General features: G+C 45.3%; 1 protein-coding gene across 3 annotated transcripts in view; it reads right to left on the bottom strand.

Annotated features, from left to right (window-relative positions):
- Nucleotides 1-362: 362 nt before the first annotated feature.
- The window catches only part of rdgA (retinal degeneration A), a 282782-nt gene continuing 267891 nt past the window's right edge, over nucleotides 363-15253 (bottom strand). For all 3 annotated transcript variants that reach the window (XM_089560843.1, XM_089560845.1, XM_089560844.1), the window contains exons 29-30: nucleotides 14455-14518; nucleotides 363-11633 (exon numbers count right to left, since the gene is read on the bottom strand). In XM_089560843.1, coding sequence (XP_089416969.1) covers nucleotides 11584-11633; nucleotides 14455-14518 — 114 coding nt within the window. In that variant the 3' untranslated portion in view covers nucleotides 363-11583. The remainder of the gene's footprint in view (nucleotides 11634-14454; nucleotides 14519-15253) is intronic.

Below are 15253 nucleotides of genomic sequence, written 5' to 3'. Positions count from 1 at the left end.
CCATCGTTCGTCACTTGAAACCGAAACCACATAAGAAATTTGATTGTAAATTATGCAGTGGCAGTAGGTGAGTACCGCACAGTAATGCGCGTATATTAATATGCCTGGGGGCGCGAACAAAACGGAGACAAAGAAAGAAGACAACAGGACGAGCGACAAGTGAAAAAAAATGCCGACTATGTGCAGTTTAGGACTATCGTGAGCAGCGCACATCTGTTTTATACTACCTTTGCAGCACAGTGGTCTTTATTGCTGAGGAAGTATAGTTAACTTTTCAGCGCTGGTAAGTTCAAAGAGTCTCCAGGTGAGAACGACTGTAGTTGCACATGTTTCGCAAGCAGTGAATCCCTAGGCGGACAACATTTTGGTCCCTTCTGTATTTCAAAATTTATTTCTCCAACACTTTTGCAAAAAAAGAATAACACAACACTGAGAAAAGCCAACACAGTCAAGACGGGAAAAGAACTATGCAAAAAAACAATACAAAATAAAACCCGACACAAATTCTGCACACGAGTTCACGGCGCTGTCGCCTCGCACACAGGACTAACATCGGTGGCATTTATGCTCATACGAAAAAACAAATCCAGCACAGCAGCAAAGGAACAATACCAACACCTTCCATGTTTGCGTTACACTAAAAAACTCAGCTCTAAGTCAACGTGTGCCAGCATGTTCGACGCAGGACTTGCAATGCGTGACTGGCAGATCACCTTGTGTGCGATCACCCGGCTATCTCTCGTGCGACAATGACAAAGTGGCCACTAAGATGGTAGGTGCATATATAAAGGTCATGTCTGACATGCACAGGCTTGTTATGGTACCACCGCAGTAATTTCTATCTTTGTGGGGCGTGAGGACTATGAATACATGCGGTGTCCACATCACGTTACTCAAACCCAGGAAATCTGGACAAACCTCCTAGTTCGCCCGACTGCCACCACTTTCCAAGTGGCACTCAAAACCAGAGCGGGAATTTCGAATCCGGAACACCCCTACTTCCAATGGCTGTTGGAAGAAGTTGGCATGAGCGCAGAAGCATTTTATAATTCAGATTTTGTAGCGAGGAGGTGGCCATGATAATCGCCATGTTCATGCAGAATATCTCTGCACTCCACAGCATTTTAAAAATTAGAAGCTTAAAACAGCCCCTTTTGGGTTATGCGGTGTTCGCCACTGATGACTAACAGATGGCGCTAGTAGCTGATGTCCAAGAATGCTGGGAATGAATATGACAGCAACCTGTAGCATCAGGAGATACAATTCGGGCTGGTGGCAATGACAGTGTTGCGGTACCAGATTACGCTTTTTGTTTAATATCGTTTTCAGGTCATTTCTTTGAAATATTAGAATGCGCGGGCTTCACTCCCGTAAATATCGATGAACACAAATGGCAATGCAGCAGGTAAATGAACTTGCACACAATGCCGTTGAAAGGAAACAGCACGAGTGATGGTGATCGACACTGTGTGACAGAAGACACATACTCCCTTCAGATATAATGGGTCTTAGAATAAATATTTTTGGGGAAGCTAACGACCACTTTGACGCAGCGGAGCTGCAATCGCTCGAAAGAATTGGATAGAGATCAGCTACAAATATGTCTCAAAATATATGGAAGCACCGGGGCTCGATGGGAGTAGATCCTTTGCAAACGCAAGCCTATAACCAAGAGCCCATCGTCACGTATTCAAACACTGATTTAGAGACTGTAAAATGGTAAAAGTGACGTATGCTTTGATCCAATTGCTTTTTGTGTACGGAAAGCGATATGAATTAAATTGCACCCTTCTCATTTTCAAGCCACACTGTCAGCACGAATGCAGGTGTGCGAATTATGAGTTCATTGGGACAGCGGTTCCTTCTGCCAAACATAGAACATGTACATTTTTCTAAATCTATAATTTGTCAGGTAGGATGATCGAGAAGTCTATCAACCAGCAATAGAAGAAACAAGGCTTAGCAAACGAGCCAATTCTTTCGCAACTGGTTTTTCCGACTTCTCAAGATATTGAGGCAGTGAAACATAGTCGAGGCCTGAAAAAAAAAAAAAAATCTTTCCTGGGGGGAATTGAAAGCATAAGTTCAGAGATGGGTACCAAACGAAGTACAAGATTTCCCAGTGTGAAGTGAAAGATGCTATCGCGAGCGGAAGCTATCCTGTCGAGACACCACTTAATCCTGTCGAATGTGCCACTCGCCCATTTGACGAAGGACGTATGTGTGGCGAAAAGCAAAGTATGTGCACTTGATTACACAAAATCTAAGGAGGATACTAGAAATGATTTGGATGGAACGGTGAGAAAAAAAAAAATCTTGCAGGTTACTTCACCCAACAGTGTCATTAGCGCACACGATACCAAGAATTGCACCAGAAGTCAGAACATTCAGAGCCCGCGCCATCAATTGCTTCGGTGTCGCAAAATAAAACACAAAGTCGAAACAGCAGTCATCAGCACCGCAAGTCCCACGTCGAAGAACACGTCTGGCACACACTACGAACAACCAATAGCACCGCAGTGAAGCGTTCGATCATCCACAGCAAGGAACAGCGTGCACAGTATGGAGTAACGGTCAACTAGACGCGCGGGGACCACACCCGCGCTCAAATGACGTCAGTCAGCTACTGTAGGCCATTGAGAAACGCCAGTTTGTTGTGTCTTTTTCTCGCCGTTGCATATCCGTTCGCAACAACGTCAGCGCACTCGCCGGTTTAGTGGCAAACTCTTTGCACGGGTAAGGAAAAATAGATCTTGTGGGCAGTTTCGACAGTATCCTTTTTTTTTTTTTTTGAGAACGAGAGAAGGTGGACAAGACGGCCCCGGCATAGAGAGAGAGAGAGACAGACACACACACGCAGTCCCGCTCCCGACAACAACAACAAACGTATGTTTCCAAAGAGAGAGAAAGAAAGAAAACTCCGTTCGCTGCGTGGGGAACAGCAATATCTCAGGGTGATCGCCGGATAAGCGATAAAATGGCGGCCAGTGAAAAACCGTGGTGCATCATATGCAGCAGCACAATTCTAGACAACGTCTGGAATCGCCTGTGGCAAGCTCGTGGTTGCCTCTGCTAGCATGCAAAAGGCTCTGCACATTCGAAGCCCCTGCCTAAACCTTTCCACAGTTATAACCATAGCTGCTGCATGCATTTGCCAATGCTTTCCCTGCTCAAATTGCCGCCCCAAAGTATTTAAACCTAGCCAGAAGCTGCCAGAAATGGCAAGATTTGCACTGCCGCGATACAGCGGCGCAGCTTGCATTTACATCACCGGCCGCCATACAGCGAAACACGAACACCGTGCAAAGCTGCGCACTTGAATGACTTTATCTCTGGCAGTGCCTTATGCCTTAAAAGCAGTAGATTATAAACACATACGGCCTTTGTCAAAAGTATAGAGGCCAGGGAGTTTGCTTCTCGGCGTGTTGTGTGGCTCGGTATCCATCGCCACTATTCCACATCTCTTGATGATGGGAGGAACTCTCAACCTCACTCCTCAGCAGCTTTGAACTTCCATGAATGCTGCAAAAGTGACACTACACAGTTTAGAAGTAAACACTTTATACTCTTTACTTCTGACAAAGGCTGTACCTTGTAATTTTTATTCTGTATTAAAAACATGAATATCAGCCAGAAATAGACGATAATCAAAAGCTTCCAAGCAAAATTGCAAGTTGTAAACCACCTAGTGCAGGCTAATGGCATGTGCGCAGAGGGGCTTTACATTTCGATGCTCAAAAACATTCCCCCGACTCATAACTGCAGCGGCAACATCAGGGAGTTCTAGAATAAGGGGACCCTACCCTCTAAACATGAATTTGCCTATGTGGAAGTAAAAAGGGAATAAGCTGTCTTCTAGAGCACTCCCGTTTATAAAAGGAGTTGCGCTAGAGGACAGATTACACCTTTTTTACTCCTTTATGTTTAGAGTGTATCAGCTAGAGGGATAGTGGAATAGCGGGACACCAGTGGGCATGAGCAGAACAATAACCCGAGGGGCATTATTCCCTATTCCTCTATCCCTATAGGGGGATAGGGAAACAGTGGAATGCTCTTTCCCTACCCCCCTATAAAGATAGGAGAATAGGGAATACCCACCCCTATCCCTATAGGGGATAGTGAAATAGCGGTCCGCTATTTCCCTATCTCCCTAGCCAGAGTGGTCTCCCTATTTTACAACTCGCTATGCACTATTCAAGTCAGCAGATGCTTCCGGGTGCAAGAGCTCTTGCACAGGTTCCTATCCGTCCAGCGGCCAAACTTTCCGTTATTCATCACAGGCAACTCCAGACGAGAAAAGCACGGGACCGGAAACTTTGAAATGACGCGCACGCAGAGGGGAAGGTGCGTCTTTACTTCGCCAAGAACAGAACGCGCATACTCGGACCGCGCGTGTACAAAAACGTTCGCCTGCGACATTGTTGGGCACGGTGTTGTACACGAGGGCTTCAGGGCGATACAGATTTTTTTTTTTTTTTTACAACAGCACCCTAGTGAAACAGACACTGCAAAGCTCCATTGCATGTCCAAATCAACAACTCTATTACCAAAGAAGGCAAAATATACTAAAGAGAAAACGTTGAAAAAAATGCAAGAAAAAGAACCTACTGTTCAGCTAGCCAGAAACACGAAATTCTCATCAGCGTAATGCTTTCTCAATGAACCTGAAAATGCTGAAGAACTCGACAAATTATCAGCGCTAGCTACGGTAGTCCTAGTGGCGACCATTCGCTCTTCCAAATATTGACATGTCGTGTGAAACTGCCAATGTTGATACGTGTACGGTGAAGTCTTGATTGTGCATTCAAATTTTCCTGTTTTGTAAGATCAGTGAGAAGTGAAAACGCCACACCAAGTGCTCTGAAAGACCTCCTCGAAGAAAATATACGAGATTTCACGGCTTTGTCTTGCAATATGAAATTTACAAGAAATGGTTACAGTACAGGTGTCTACCTACTAAATCACGGCCGGCAGACAGCCAAACAAGGAGTGTTACGGTATGTGACACGTCGAGTTCATTGTTTCCAATTCAGTAACTCAAGGTACGAGCTAGACTGAACCAGAAGCAGTTCAGTGTACTGCGAACAGTGCCCAACCCAATTATGGCCTCCGGCACGTCTCCTGTGCAGCTATAAAAGACCAATATTCGGCCGCGATGATCGCCACCAGATGCAACCTCAAAAGCTTTTATCAGGAGCGCTCGTACATCCCTTTCAATCTCTTTTGGAGAACGTGGAGTGCAAGAACACAGAAGAAATGACTGCCTGTCTTCAAACAGTCGGTAGCTCAAGATTATATGTACGAAGGAACCAAGAATGCCCTTAGAACCCAATCTCCCAAACTTTCCCGTCGCTTTGGAAAAGCAACAGGTACCCCTCGACACCGGGAGTCCACGCTCGCTTTCACAAAACACCAGCTAAGCCTACATTCCTGTGGTCTTCAAAGAACAAGATACGAGCGACGAGGCGGAGTAACAAGCTTATGTATACAGTCGGCCCTAGGGGCACCGCTACAGTCGAACAAGTGGTCCAGTGGCTTTTATACACTTTGGTTCAAAGTAGGCCTCCTAGGTGGGTAACTCGTATGCTACATCCGTAGTTATATGTATATATTTATATGTATTTATACGCCGCCAAAAAACTGCATCCAAAGTGGACGTGCTGGTCGGCCTACCGAAAGATCGTGCGCTTGCAGGATAGAGAAATGATCTACAAAGGGAACGGACAGGGAGGGGGAATGAGATGGGGAGACTCCAGAACAAGTGTTTCAAACATTCTACACGCGTATTCTTGTGAGGACCAAGTGTCGCAACCCTACGCTGGTGCGCTCCCGTGCTCTGCCATGGGCTGTCACTCAGCTCATGGAAAGCAAATATGATAGTGGAGATTATTGCAGTAAAGTTCCCCTTTTCTCTGAAAAGTCGACACAGCCCGACGCTTCTTCACTAAAGGGTGCCCAAGCCATTCTGAAGCTGCGCTTTGTTAGCACGAGTCATGATATGGCAGTCCTCAACCATGACTGAAATCTTTTGGCAAAAGCACGCTTCGACCAGAGGCATCTCAACTCCCACCCAAGAACATAGCACCAGTCGACGCACTTCACACTGTGGATCCTCGTGACTGGTGAATACGTGCCTTCATTATAGGTGCCTGTGCTTTCTCGAGAGATGGTCAGCGTTATTAGTGGTGCCCAAGAGACCTTCATTGGCTTCTTTGGCTGAAGTTATCGTACATAAGGAGAACGTCTGGTGCTACTGAGAGTTAAGCCTCACGGGAATGCTTTTCGAGTGGAAAGCAATTTTTTTTTTCTTCAATTCTGCTCCCGTATTTGCCACACCGTACAAAGACTCCAGGAACACTTGTAGCCGCGGTCACAGGCTGCACTCAGCGACCATTCTCTAAAATTTTTGGCATTCCTAGCTGCACACACAGAAACAGGCTACTGTAAGCTACAAACAACCTTCCTTTTTTTCTTTTACAAATATCTACCGTAGTTACCTCATTCTAACATGGACCTTTTCTTGCAGAAATTTAGCCTTCAGATGACGTGCGGATTACATACGAATACAAAACTGAAACCGTGCTAGGGACAACCATAGCATCTTTGAAATCACACAAAGGTGGATAAGCCTTTTTACGTCGGCAGTTGGAGTCTTGTTGGAGATCTTAGGACCAACTACCTTCAGATCAACTTGAAATTTTTTTCCGTTCCACCACAACGAAAAAAATACGAATCCAGGCCCTTGCGATTCTCGAGACAACTTCAGATCACATGACAATTTCGCATGAGGAAATTATTAGGCCTTTTTTGCCCTTGATGTTTTCGTGAGCATGAAGATGGCATATGTTTCGATAGGGTAATTCTGGTTAAGTTCGTTCTGTCTGACAATATCCACATTACAGAGGTACAGCCAAACAGAAATGCCACTTCCAATACTCATTAAAACAGTCAGTGTCCTCCGAACCAAACCAGCAATTTTCACTGAGAAAACATGACCAAATCCTTACGCCTGCAGCAAACCGCACACGATCAAACCGCTAAAAGCACACCGTGCCACATGTAATGGCACCACTGTGGGCATTGCCAGCACTTCTGGAGAACCTGTGCCTAAGATGTACAAATGTACATCCAAATGTGCATTTTCTGCCCCACTATGCACAGCGCTCTGCACGACTTTCCAGACAGAGTTGACATCTCCACTGAGACCCAAAACTGCCTACGTGGGAATCCACGGACACTTCTTTCCTTAACCATTACCAAAACGCTAACAAGCAGTAGCCGCTGCACATAAGAAGGTGATCGGACATCCTGACTGCATGTCTTTGGTCCCATGTAAACCATTCCTCCAATCCTGTGCTAGTTAGCTCAGACCACAAAGGGCAGTATGATCGGCACTGACTTGAGAGTAATGATAACAGATTAGATGAAGCTCGTTTCCTATACACTGACCGAAAAGAGCAAAGTTCTGACACAGCAGCCCAAGCTGACACAGTCGAGTGAGGCATCCTATGTGGACAAGTCAATGTGCAAACTGAAAAATGCAATAAGAATGAAAGAGAAGGCATTTTTTCTTTTTTAGCTAACCAGTAATCAAATAGTTCTAACAACCTTAAAACAACTGCGTGAATGCAATTATCAGCAGGTTAAAGCAAGCGCCAAAGCCAAGGCCTAGTCAGATATCAAGACAAGTCTCAGAGCTATCCTCCAACCTGAAGCCATGGTTGACTGCTCATTTGTACCTTGAATATGGTACATAATTTAGCTAGGTTGCTTCAACAAGAGCTTTAAGGCCATCGCTGATTCAATCTTGCACTAGAAACAAAACTGGCTGGTCCAAACAAGCAGAGACAAGAGCTACGTTCCAGCTTCTGGAGGCAAACTACGAATACGAGCTCAAGCATCAGGACCGATCAGAAAAACAGTTAAAAGGGTTAACTTTAAGGCGTTTACAAGGTTAACCTGAAAAACTTCAAGGGGTTATATAGCTGATTAAAACTGATGTCCCATACAGAAACTACGGCCTGACCGCAACATATTTACAATGCTGGCAATAAGATCGAGAGGCCAGTTGAAGGCCAGACTGAACATACTGTATTGTGCCTTGTCAAAACGCATGCACCTGTCCATTTGTGTTAAATTTCGCAGAGCATCCTGTAGTTTTATGGGGCCTGCATTACAACTTTCTTGGTTTAGGGAGCTTTGCTCGGTAACATGTCTGCACGAGCTACTGCGTAATATTCAAGAAGTTGCACAAAATGCCGCATGTGGAGTGAAATGTATCATTCAAAAACAGACCTAACATAGAAAATTTGAAGATTTTGACGGTCAGTTTTTTTTAACCATTTAGAGCATCTACAACTTATGAAAAAAACTAAAAACAAACATCGCACAGGTGCTGGATGGGGCTCTGTTCGCAATCTCAATTATTTGGATTTCCTCAAATTAGCTAGGGAATTAACGAGGTTCTACTAAACCAATAAAACGACCTTGATGGCAGGCATGATATGATCAACTCGACCCGACTGCAACTGATCGTTCTGCGAACAAAGAGTCCAGACTGACCTGTAAAATGTGGCTGCGACGGACTAAGAATAATCGAGACGGAAATAAAGTCAGTGCAAATGAGCATCTCAGGCAGTTTGAATCTGCGATACTAATCAGTTACTGCAAACTGTAACATGGCTCAAGGTTTGGAGTTTACATGCAGTTACCATCATGGTACAGACTGCCACAGCAGTTACGCGATTACCCCGTAACTGCTATGATTACCCCGTACCATCGTTACGTGGTACCCAGTGACCACAGTGCTCATGGTCAGTACTATGGTGCAGTGAATAGTCAGCACCATTGTAATACGTCAACGCTTTGCCATCACTGTGTCAAGATTTAAGGTACACAAGGATGGGTGGCCTATCACCGCCAATTTTCGGTTTGATTTGGTTTAGTTTGGTTTATGGGGTTTAACGTCCCAAAGTGACTCAGGCTATGAGAGACGCCGATTTTCAATGCATTTCTAAGCAAAAGATGAGTCTGCCCAATTTGAAAGATGCATGAATAGGCACATGCTCTAGACAGAACAATGAAATGTGCAATCTATGCCTTCTTTGGCAGCCGGCTTCAACCACAGACCTATCGCAAAAAGAAAAAAAAACAACAACAAAATCGTTAAACAACCCAAAGACATACTAACTTTCAAGCTTAAAAACAAAAACTCAACCAATGCCCATTACCTTGTCACAGCAAAAGTCAACGGGGCTGAGGAAGGGGACAGTCATCAAGTATGAAAAAGAAAACAGTAAATAGCACACAGAAGAGACCGAGAGAGAAAAAGACACTGGAGGCATTATAACAAGATACTGAGTGCAAAGCGTTACCAGACAATCCAAAACAACTAGCACACTGGTGCAGCGAAAAAAAAAAAACGAAAACAAAAAACAATCGGAACAACAAAAACACCTACTAAGAATAGCTGCAAACTTGGGAAAAAACAAGAATGTGCTGCCATTTAAAAAGCTGCTCCCGACATCCCTGCGCTGATAAGAGCAGTGAGCGGAGGCACCAAATCTATTGATTTTCATTACACCATCAAATATAATCTCTTGACAGCTGCCAGCAATGGGAAGCAGCTCTGTAATCTCGAGCGGACCATACGGGAAGAGCCTGAATGCCGTACGACGAAACTTTGGCTTCACAACAAATCGGAAACACCTCAGTTATTGAAAATGTTGCGGTGGGGTTAAAAAAAAAAGAAGAGAAAAAAAAACGCGTGCACGCCAGCTCTCGAGAACCGAACACATCCGGAGTTAGAAATGCATTCTCCTAAAGTCTAAAGAGGCGGTTCCAAACAAGCTATCTCTACAACGCGCCGCTATGGTACAGGGGGTAGAGTAGGGGGGAAGGTCTAGATACAAAAATGTACAACGTAATAATGCGAGACCGCTGTATAGTATAGCTTAGCGTGTTTCAATGAAACTACTGCCTCGATCAAGAGGCTTGTTCCACAAGGGACCGCTTGACGGGTTTCACTCTTTCGACGGTGCTGTTAGGCGTGAAGTATCGTTCCGGGCCGCTTCATCGGGACGGGCTGTTGGAGCGAAGCCAGCGAGTTAAAACGGGATGGTGCGGGAATTACATATGCGAGACGAGGTACAGCGTTTGCTGTCACTGCTCGACTTAAAAACAGTGCCACGAGAAATCGTTCAGTTGTCTTGCGAGTTTTCCTGGGAAGGATGCTGCACTGCGAGTTACAAATGCACACACCACACACACACCCGTAGACTTTAAAATGAATAGTTGAAGACCAAGTTTAAAACCTTGCAAGCACGGTTGTGTGGTCCGAGAGACCATGAAGAAATCGAAAAGTCTAAAAGTGCAAGAACCGCTGTGAAAAGGTGTAGCGTAAGAGGTCTTGTTAAACTTGCGTAAGGCAGAGTAGCATGAGTGATTAATAACGGAATAGCAATGTACGAATCCCAAAAGTGTGCACAGTGTACAAGGTGAGAAGGCTTTTGCGGACTATTACACATAGCAAATAGAGCTGCATAGGCAATGGTGCAGCAGTCACCAGAGCACGCCATGACCCGTCATGCGGAGAATGTCATGAAATGCATTGGACAGCATGTCATGACACGTCACGCACAGCATTTCATGTGCATTGCATGACAGAGCATGATTTGGTCATGTCAGTGGACTGCAATTAGAATTTACGTGTGCTATGAGATAGATAATTTCACCACGTCAAAAAGGCTTCACTAAAAAAAAAAATCCCTTCGTGGTCACGTATTTAGCTACCAAAAGATGACACCAAAGATGACACCAAACTGTATTCCTCTCGTACGGGTAAGCACACTATCGAGAGGCACCAAATCTAAGCATGCGGCTAATGTCAAAAGAAAAATATGCGATCACAATGCTTAGCTGCCAGTTAAAAATAACAAAAAAACGTTACTGCCCAGTCTTTTTTCCACAGGTGACAATTACGCATAGCGAGAATGAGAACGAAATAAATTGTCAACGTCCTCAGGAGAAGGAAACACAATCAAAAACCATACTCTGAAATGTGTGGTGTCCAGACAAGCCTTGTGAGTGCGACCAAATGAGCATTCCTAGTGAAACTGAGAAAACAGTCCCAGAATTTTCAACACAGTGAGTATAAATTGGGTCACACTTGGCATTTTCCCGGTTGATGCAGTTCGAACGGCAATCCATGACACCCGGAGAAACGAGCACGGCATGTATGCGACATCTGCTTGTTAGCGTCCTTTTTTTTTCTGTTTTTAAAGGTTTAAGCGCTGCTCCCATTTCAGCTCCTTCTGCGCCATCAGACCGGTAATTTCAAGCCTTGGCTTCGACTCCGCCCATCTCATTCCGCAGCTTGGACAGCGGCGGGCATTGCCAACGATGGATCACGGCGTCGCCGCTTTGGTCGTAGCCGCACTTGGCGCAAACACGATGCCGCGGCCAATGACCTTTTCTCTGGCTTGGCCTTCAACGCAGTCTTGTGGCTTGGTTCCGCTGGAACGACTCGAGAAGAAAGCTGAAGCCCTTATGGTCGCGGAGCAGGGCGCCAGCGTTCAGCTGTCGTCAGACGGCTGTCTCTCGATCCTGCACGAGCCTCTCAAAGTGCTCCTGACCTGCAACGGTAGAAAAAAAAGGCCGCCACTGTCTGGAAGACGTCGAAGTAACGAGTGTTAGCTGTTTGGTTCTGCAATGCTATTGTAGATGGCGCTACGAGTCTCAATGCGAGGTGCGCTGTTTTCTAGTTGCTGCCACAGATGGCGCTGTGATCTCATGGTGGTAGCAAACCCCACGAAATCTCAAAATGTGAAGGGTAAGAGCTAACGCTCTTAAAAGAGCAAAGCTACGGTCGATCGGCTCAGCCCACATTTGTCACGTTACGCTAAAAAGCAACTTTTTACACCTGTCCATCATCGAGCTTGACCCGGACAAGGAAAAGCTGGCAAATGAATGGCACCGGAATGGGACAACAGTGATTATAATTACCACGAACACAAGTTCGTGTTTATCGAGTGCACACCACATCGTGTTGCCTGCTGTCGTGTTGTCTGTTGCAGTACAGCCTCATCTACTAGGTGTACTCCCTTGATATTAGTCCATGTCTCCTGAACCTTGCCACAAAATATCGTGGTAGTGACAAAAGGAATGCCAAGAGAGGAATAAGCCGGGCTAGTTGGTACATTCTTCGCATAAAAACACTGCAGCAGACGGGACCAAGAAGAGAAGACACAGCGCCTGTGTTTGTGTCTTCTCTTCTTGGTCCCGTCTACTGTGCTGTTTTTATGCAAAAAAAGGAATGTGCTCACACATTCCCAGTAATGGTGATCGCTATTGTATGTGGGGTTCACCATCTTGAAGAGGGATATAGGCCATAATGCTAGTGCCGCGCCTGCAGCCACACGTTCTCAGTGAATCCCCGTCGCAAAGCTCGCGTAGCACATTTGTGCCTCCAGAAGAAGTGGGAGCTCAGCTTTGGCTGTTGTTCTGTCCTACCGGCTTTCCTAGGTAGTCTGGCTCTTCTCACTAAAGCCTGCTATCCCCACCGTAGTGTGCGCAAGCTCTTATAAAGTTAACAGTCCAAGTAATCAAGCCCTTCTAAATTCATTAACCAAAATAGAAACATGGTGGTTAACATGGAAAAGTAATATCAACACAAAGAAAGCTGTAGCAATGACAGCCACGAGAAACTAACAACTATTAAACTCTCAATAACGTATTAGCGGACAATTTTTTCTTCGGTTAAAGATTGCAAAAGCCCAGGCATGGTGTCAGCATCTTAACTCAGGTGGAATGAACGCATAACTAATGCCACAAGAAACACAATACTGAAGCTAAGATATTTGAGGGGATCTCCCCTACAGTCGATCCAAGAAATAAAGTGCTCACAGCATACAAAACCTTCCTAATGCCCTTTCTTGAACATGGCTCTATTAAATGGCGTTCATTCACCCAGGCCAACATCAAAATTTGAAAAACTCCAGAGGAAGTTGATAAGGCTTGCACTCAATTCCCACAACTGGCACACATCGCCGAGGATACTTAAGACAAGCAAACTTGTAATCTTGTCTCTTGTAATTTTGATAAAAGGATCATGGTTGATACAAATTTCGGGACGATACGAATTCGTAGAAGTTTCTGATCGGAGTGCATTGCGTACAATGTGCCGAATTGTCAGCGTTTTGAACGCTTTACCACACCACTGACAATGATACCAAGGCACGAGTTGCTACCACACCCTCGAGCACCATGTGCTGCCCGCTCATCGCCCCGCATTTCAATGGAGGAGAAATGAAAAATGATCATGTAGTGTTCAATGCCAGCACACAACAAAGAACCCCAGATACAGAGAGAGGGGGAAAGGCAGGGATGTTAACCAGAAAGGATTCCGGTTGGCTACCCTGCACTGGGGAAGGGAACCCCAGGTCTAAATTAATGTAGAGCCCTCCACTATGGTATCCCTCATAGTCGATGCCAAAGTGTCGCTTCAGGACATTAAATACCATAGTTCACAATTAAATTCCTAATTACTCCCTTTTTAAAAATCTACTCCACTTTTGGGGATACTTCTAAACATCGAACCAACAATCAAATCCGCACATTGCTGATGCCCGATTGCCAGTCATGTGGTACACACATCGTCGACATCACGAGTGAGTGGTGGCATGCACCTTCTACATCACCGACGCTGTGATTCCCAGTAGCGCAGGACCCATCGTGAGTGGTGGCCACACACGTGGCTGCAAATAAATCTTGTCAACCATTAACAGATCTGCATGAATGCATTTCTCGTGCTTGTTTGGTTTGGATGACAATTTCGGAAGATGCAAATATTTCTTCCAACCCCATGAGATTCATATCAAGATTCTACTGATTCTACTGCTACAGAGGGAGGTTGAAATTCCTGTATTGTACAATAAGTTAGGAGTAGACAAGAACATGTACACTAAATCAATCACTAGAAGCCCAACACCATCTAAACATAAAAAAAAAAATTAAAAGAATATCCCTGCGGAACCGATGCTTTCAAAACTTTTTTCCCTGCGTATGGTTTAGGACTGGAGCTTGTTGAGCACAGACACTGTGGGAAGCCTGCAGGTTCTGTCATTGATGAAATTTAACTGAAGGAGTAGTCAGGGCAATCAGTGGTGCACAATGGTCCATTCTGCCTTACTGCTCCTCCTCACTACTCCTTCACTGGATGAGTGCAATTTTTGGCACTACTTATCTACAGGGGTAGAGCTAACACAGCCCTGAAAGTTGACCGTGCATGAAGAGACGGTGGAAGAAGGAGGTCTGGACGGTGACTGAAGCAAGTTTAAACACTGAACTCCAAGAAATACACCAGTTCCAGGCACTGTGAAAATGCCAAACACGCAAGAAAGCTTGACCACTAGTAGGCAGTGAGTTTGAAGCCGGTAGAGTATGCAGGTCACTTACTCTCCAGGTATGCCGCCAAGTCCTCATCTCCCGCTTTGGCAGCCAGCTGCTTCGCTGTCTGTCCCTGAATGAGGAGCAATGACAACACAAACCTTAGTTACAATTGCGAGCCGCAAAACATGACCACAGTAGTAGCACAGTGTTGCATCGCCAACAGAAATACTGAGAACGGAAACTAGAAAGTAAAAAAAAAAGGCCCCGTTTCTGTCCTCCCCTGGGCCGAAAAGAGAGTAAAAGCTGCACTGTTAGGTGTGCCCCACCAGACCAAATGGTTGTCAGCGCATGACCAAAACAAAAAGGCTCACATGATCCCATAGGGTAGCTGATTCCACGACTGCATAGTATCGCATGAGTAAACTCGCAGAATCCCATGACAACACAAGGTCCTGACCAAACGGGATCACACAACTAAATGGGTCCCGACTAAATGGGATCACATGACTAAATGGGTACCAACTAAACGGGATCGCACAACTAATGGGTACCAACCAAACGATCACACGACTACAAGATTCTGACCAAACGGGATCACACAACTAAACGGGTCCCGACCAAACAGGATCACATGACTACACAGGGTCCTGACCAAATGGGATCACACAACTAAATAGGTACCGACCAAACGGGATCACACAGCTACAAGGTTCTGACTAAACGGGATCACACAACTAAACGAATCCCAACCAAACAGGATCACACGACTACACAGGGTCCTGACCAAATGGGCTCACACAACTGAATGGGTCCCAGCCAAACGATAATCACACAACTGAATGGGTCCCAGCCAAACGATAATCAA

The sequence above is a fragment of the Amblyomma mixtum genome, chromosome 9, assembly GCF_055824585.1.
Source record: "Amblyomma mixtum isolate Tamu chromosome 9, ASM5582458v1, whole genome shotgun sequence".
NCBI classification, from domain to species: domain Eukaryota; kingdom Metazoa; phylum Arthropoda; class Arachnida; order Ixodida; family Ixodidae; genus Amblyomma; species Amblyomma mixtum.
Note: the sequence above shows the minus strand (reverse complement) of the source record. Positions and strands in the feature narration are given on the sequence as shown.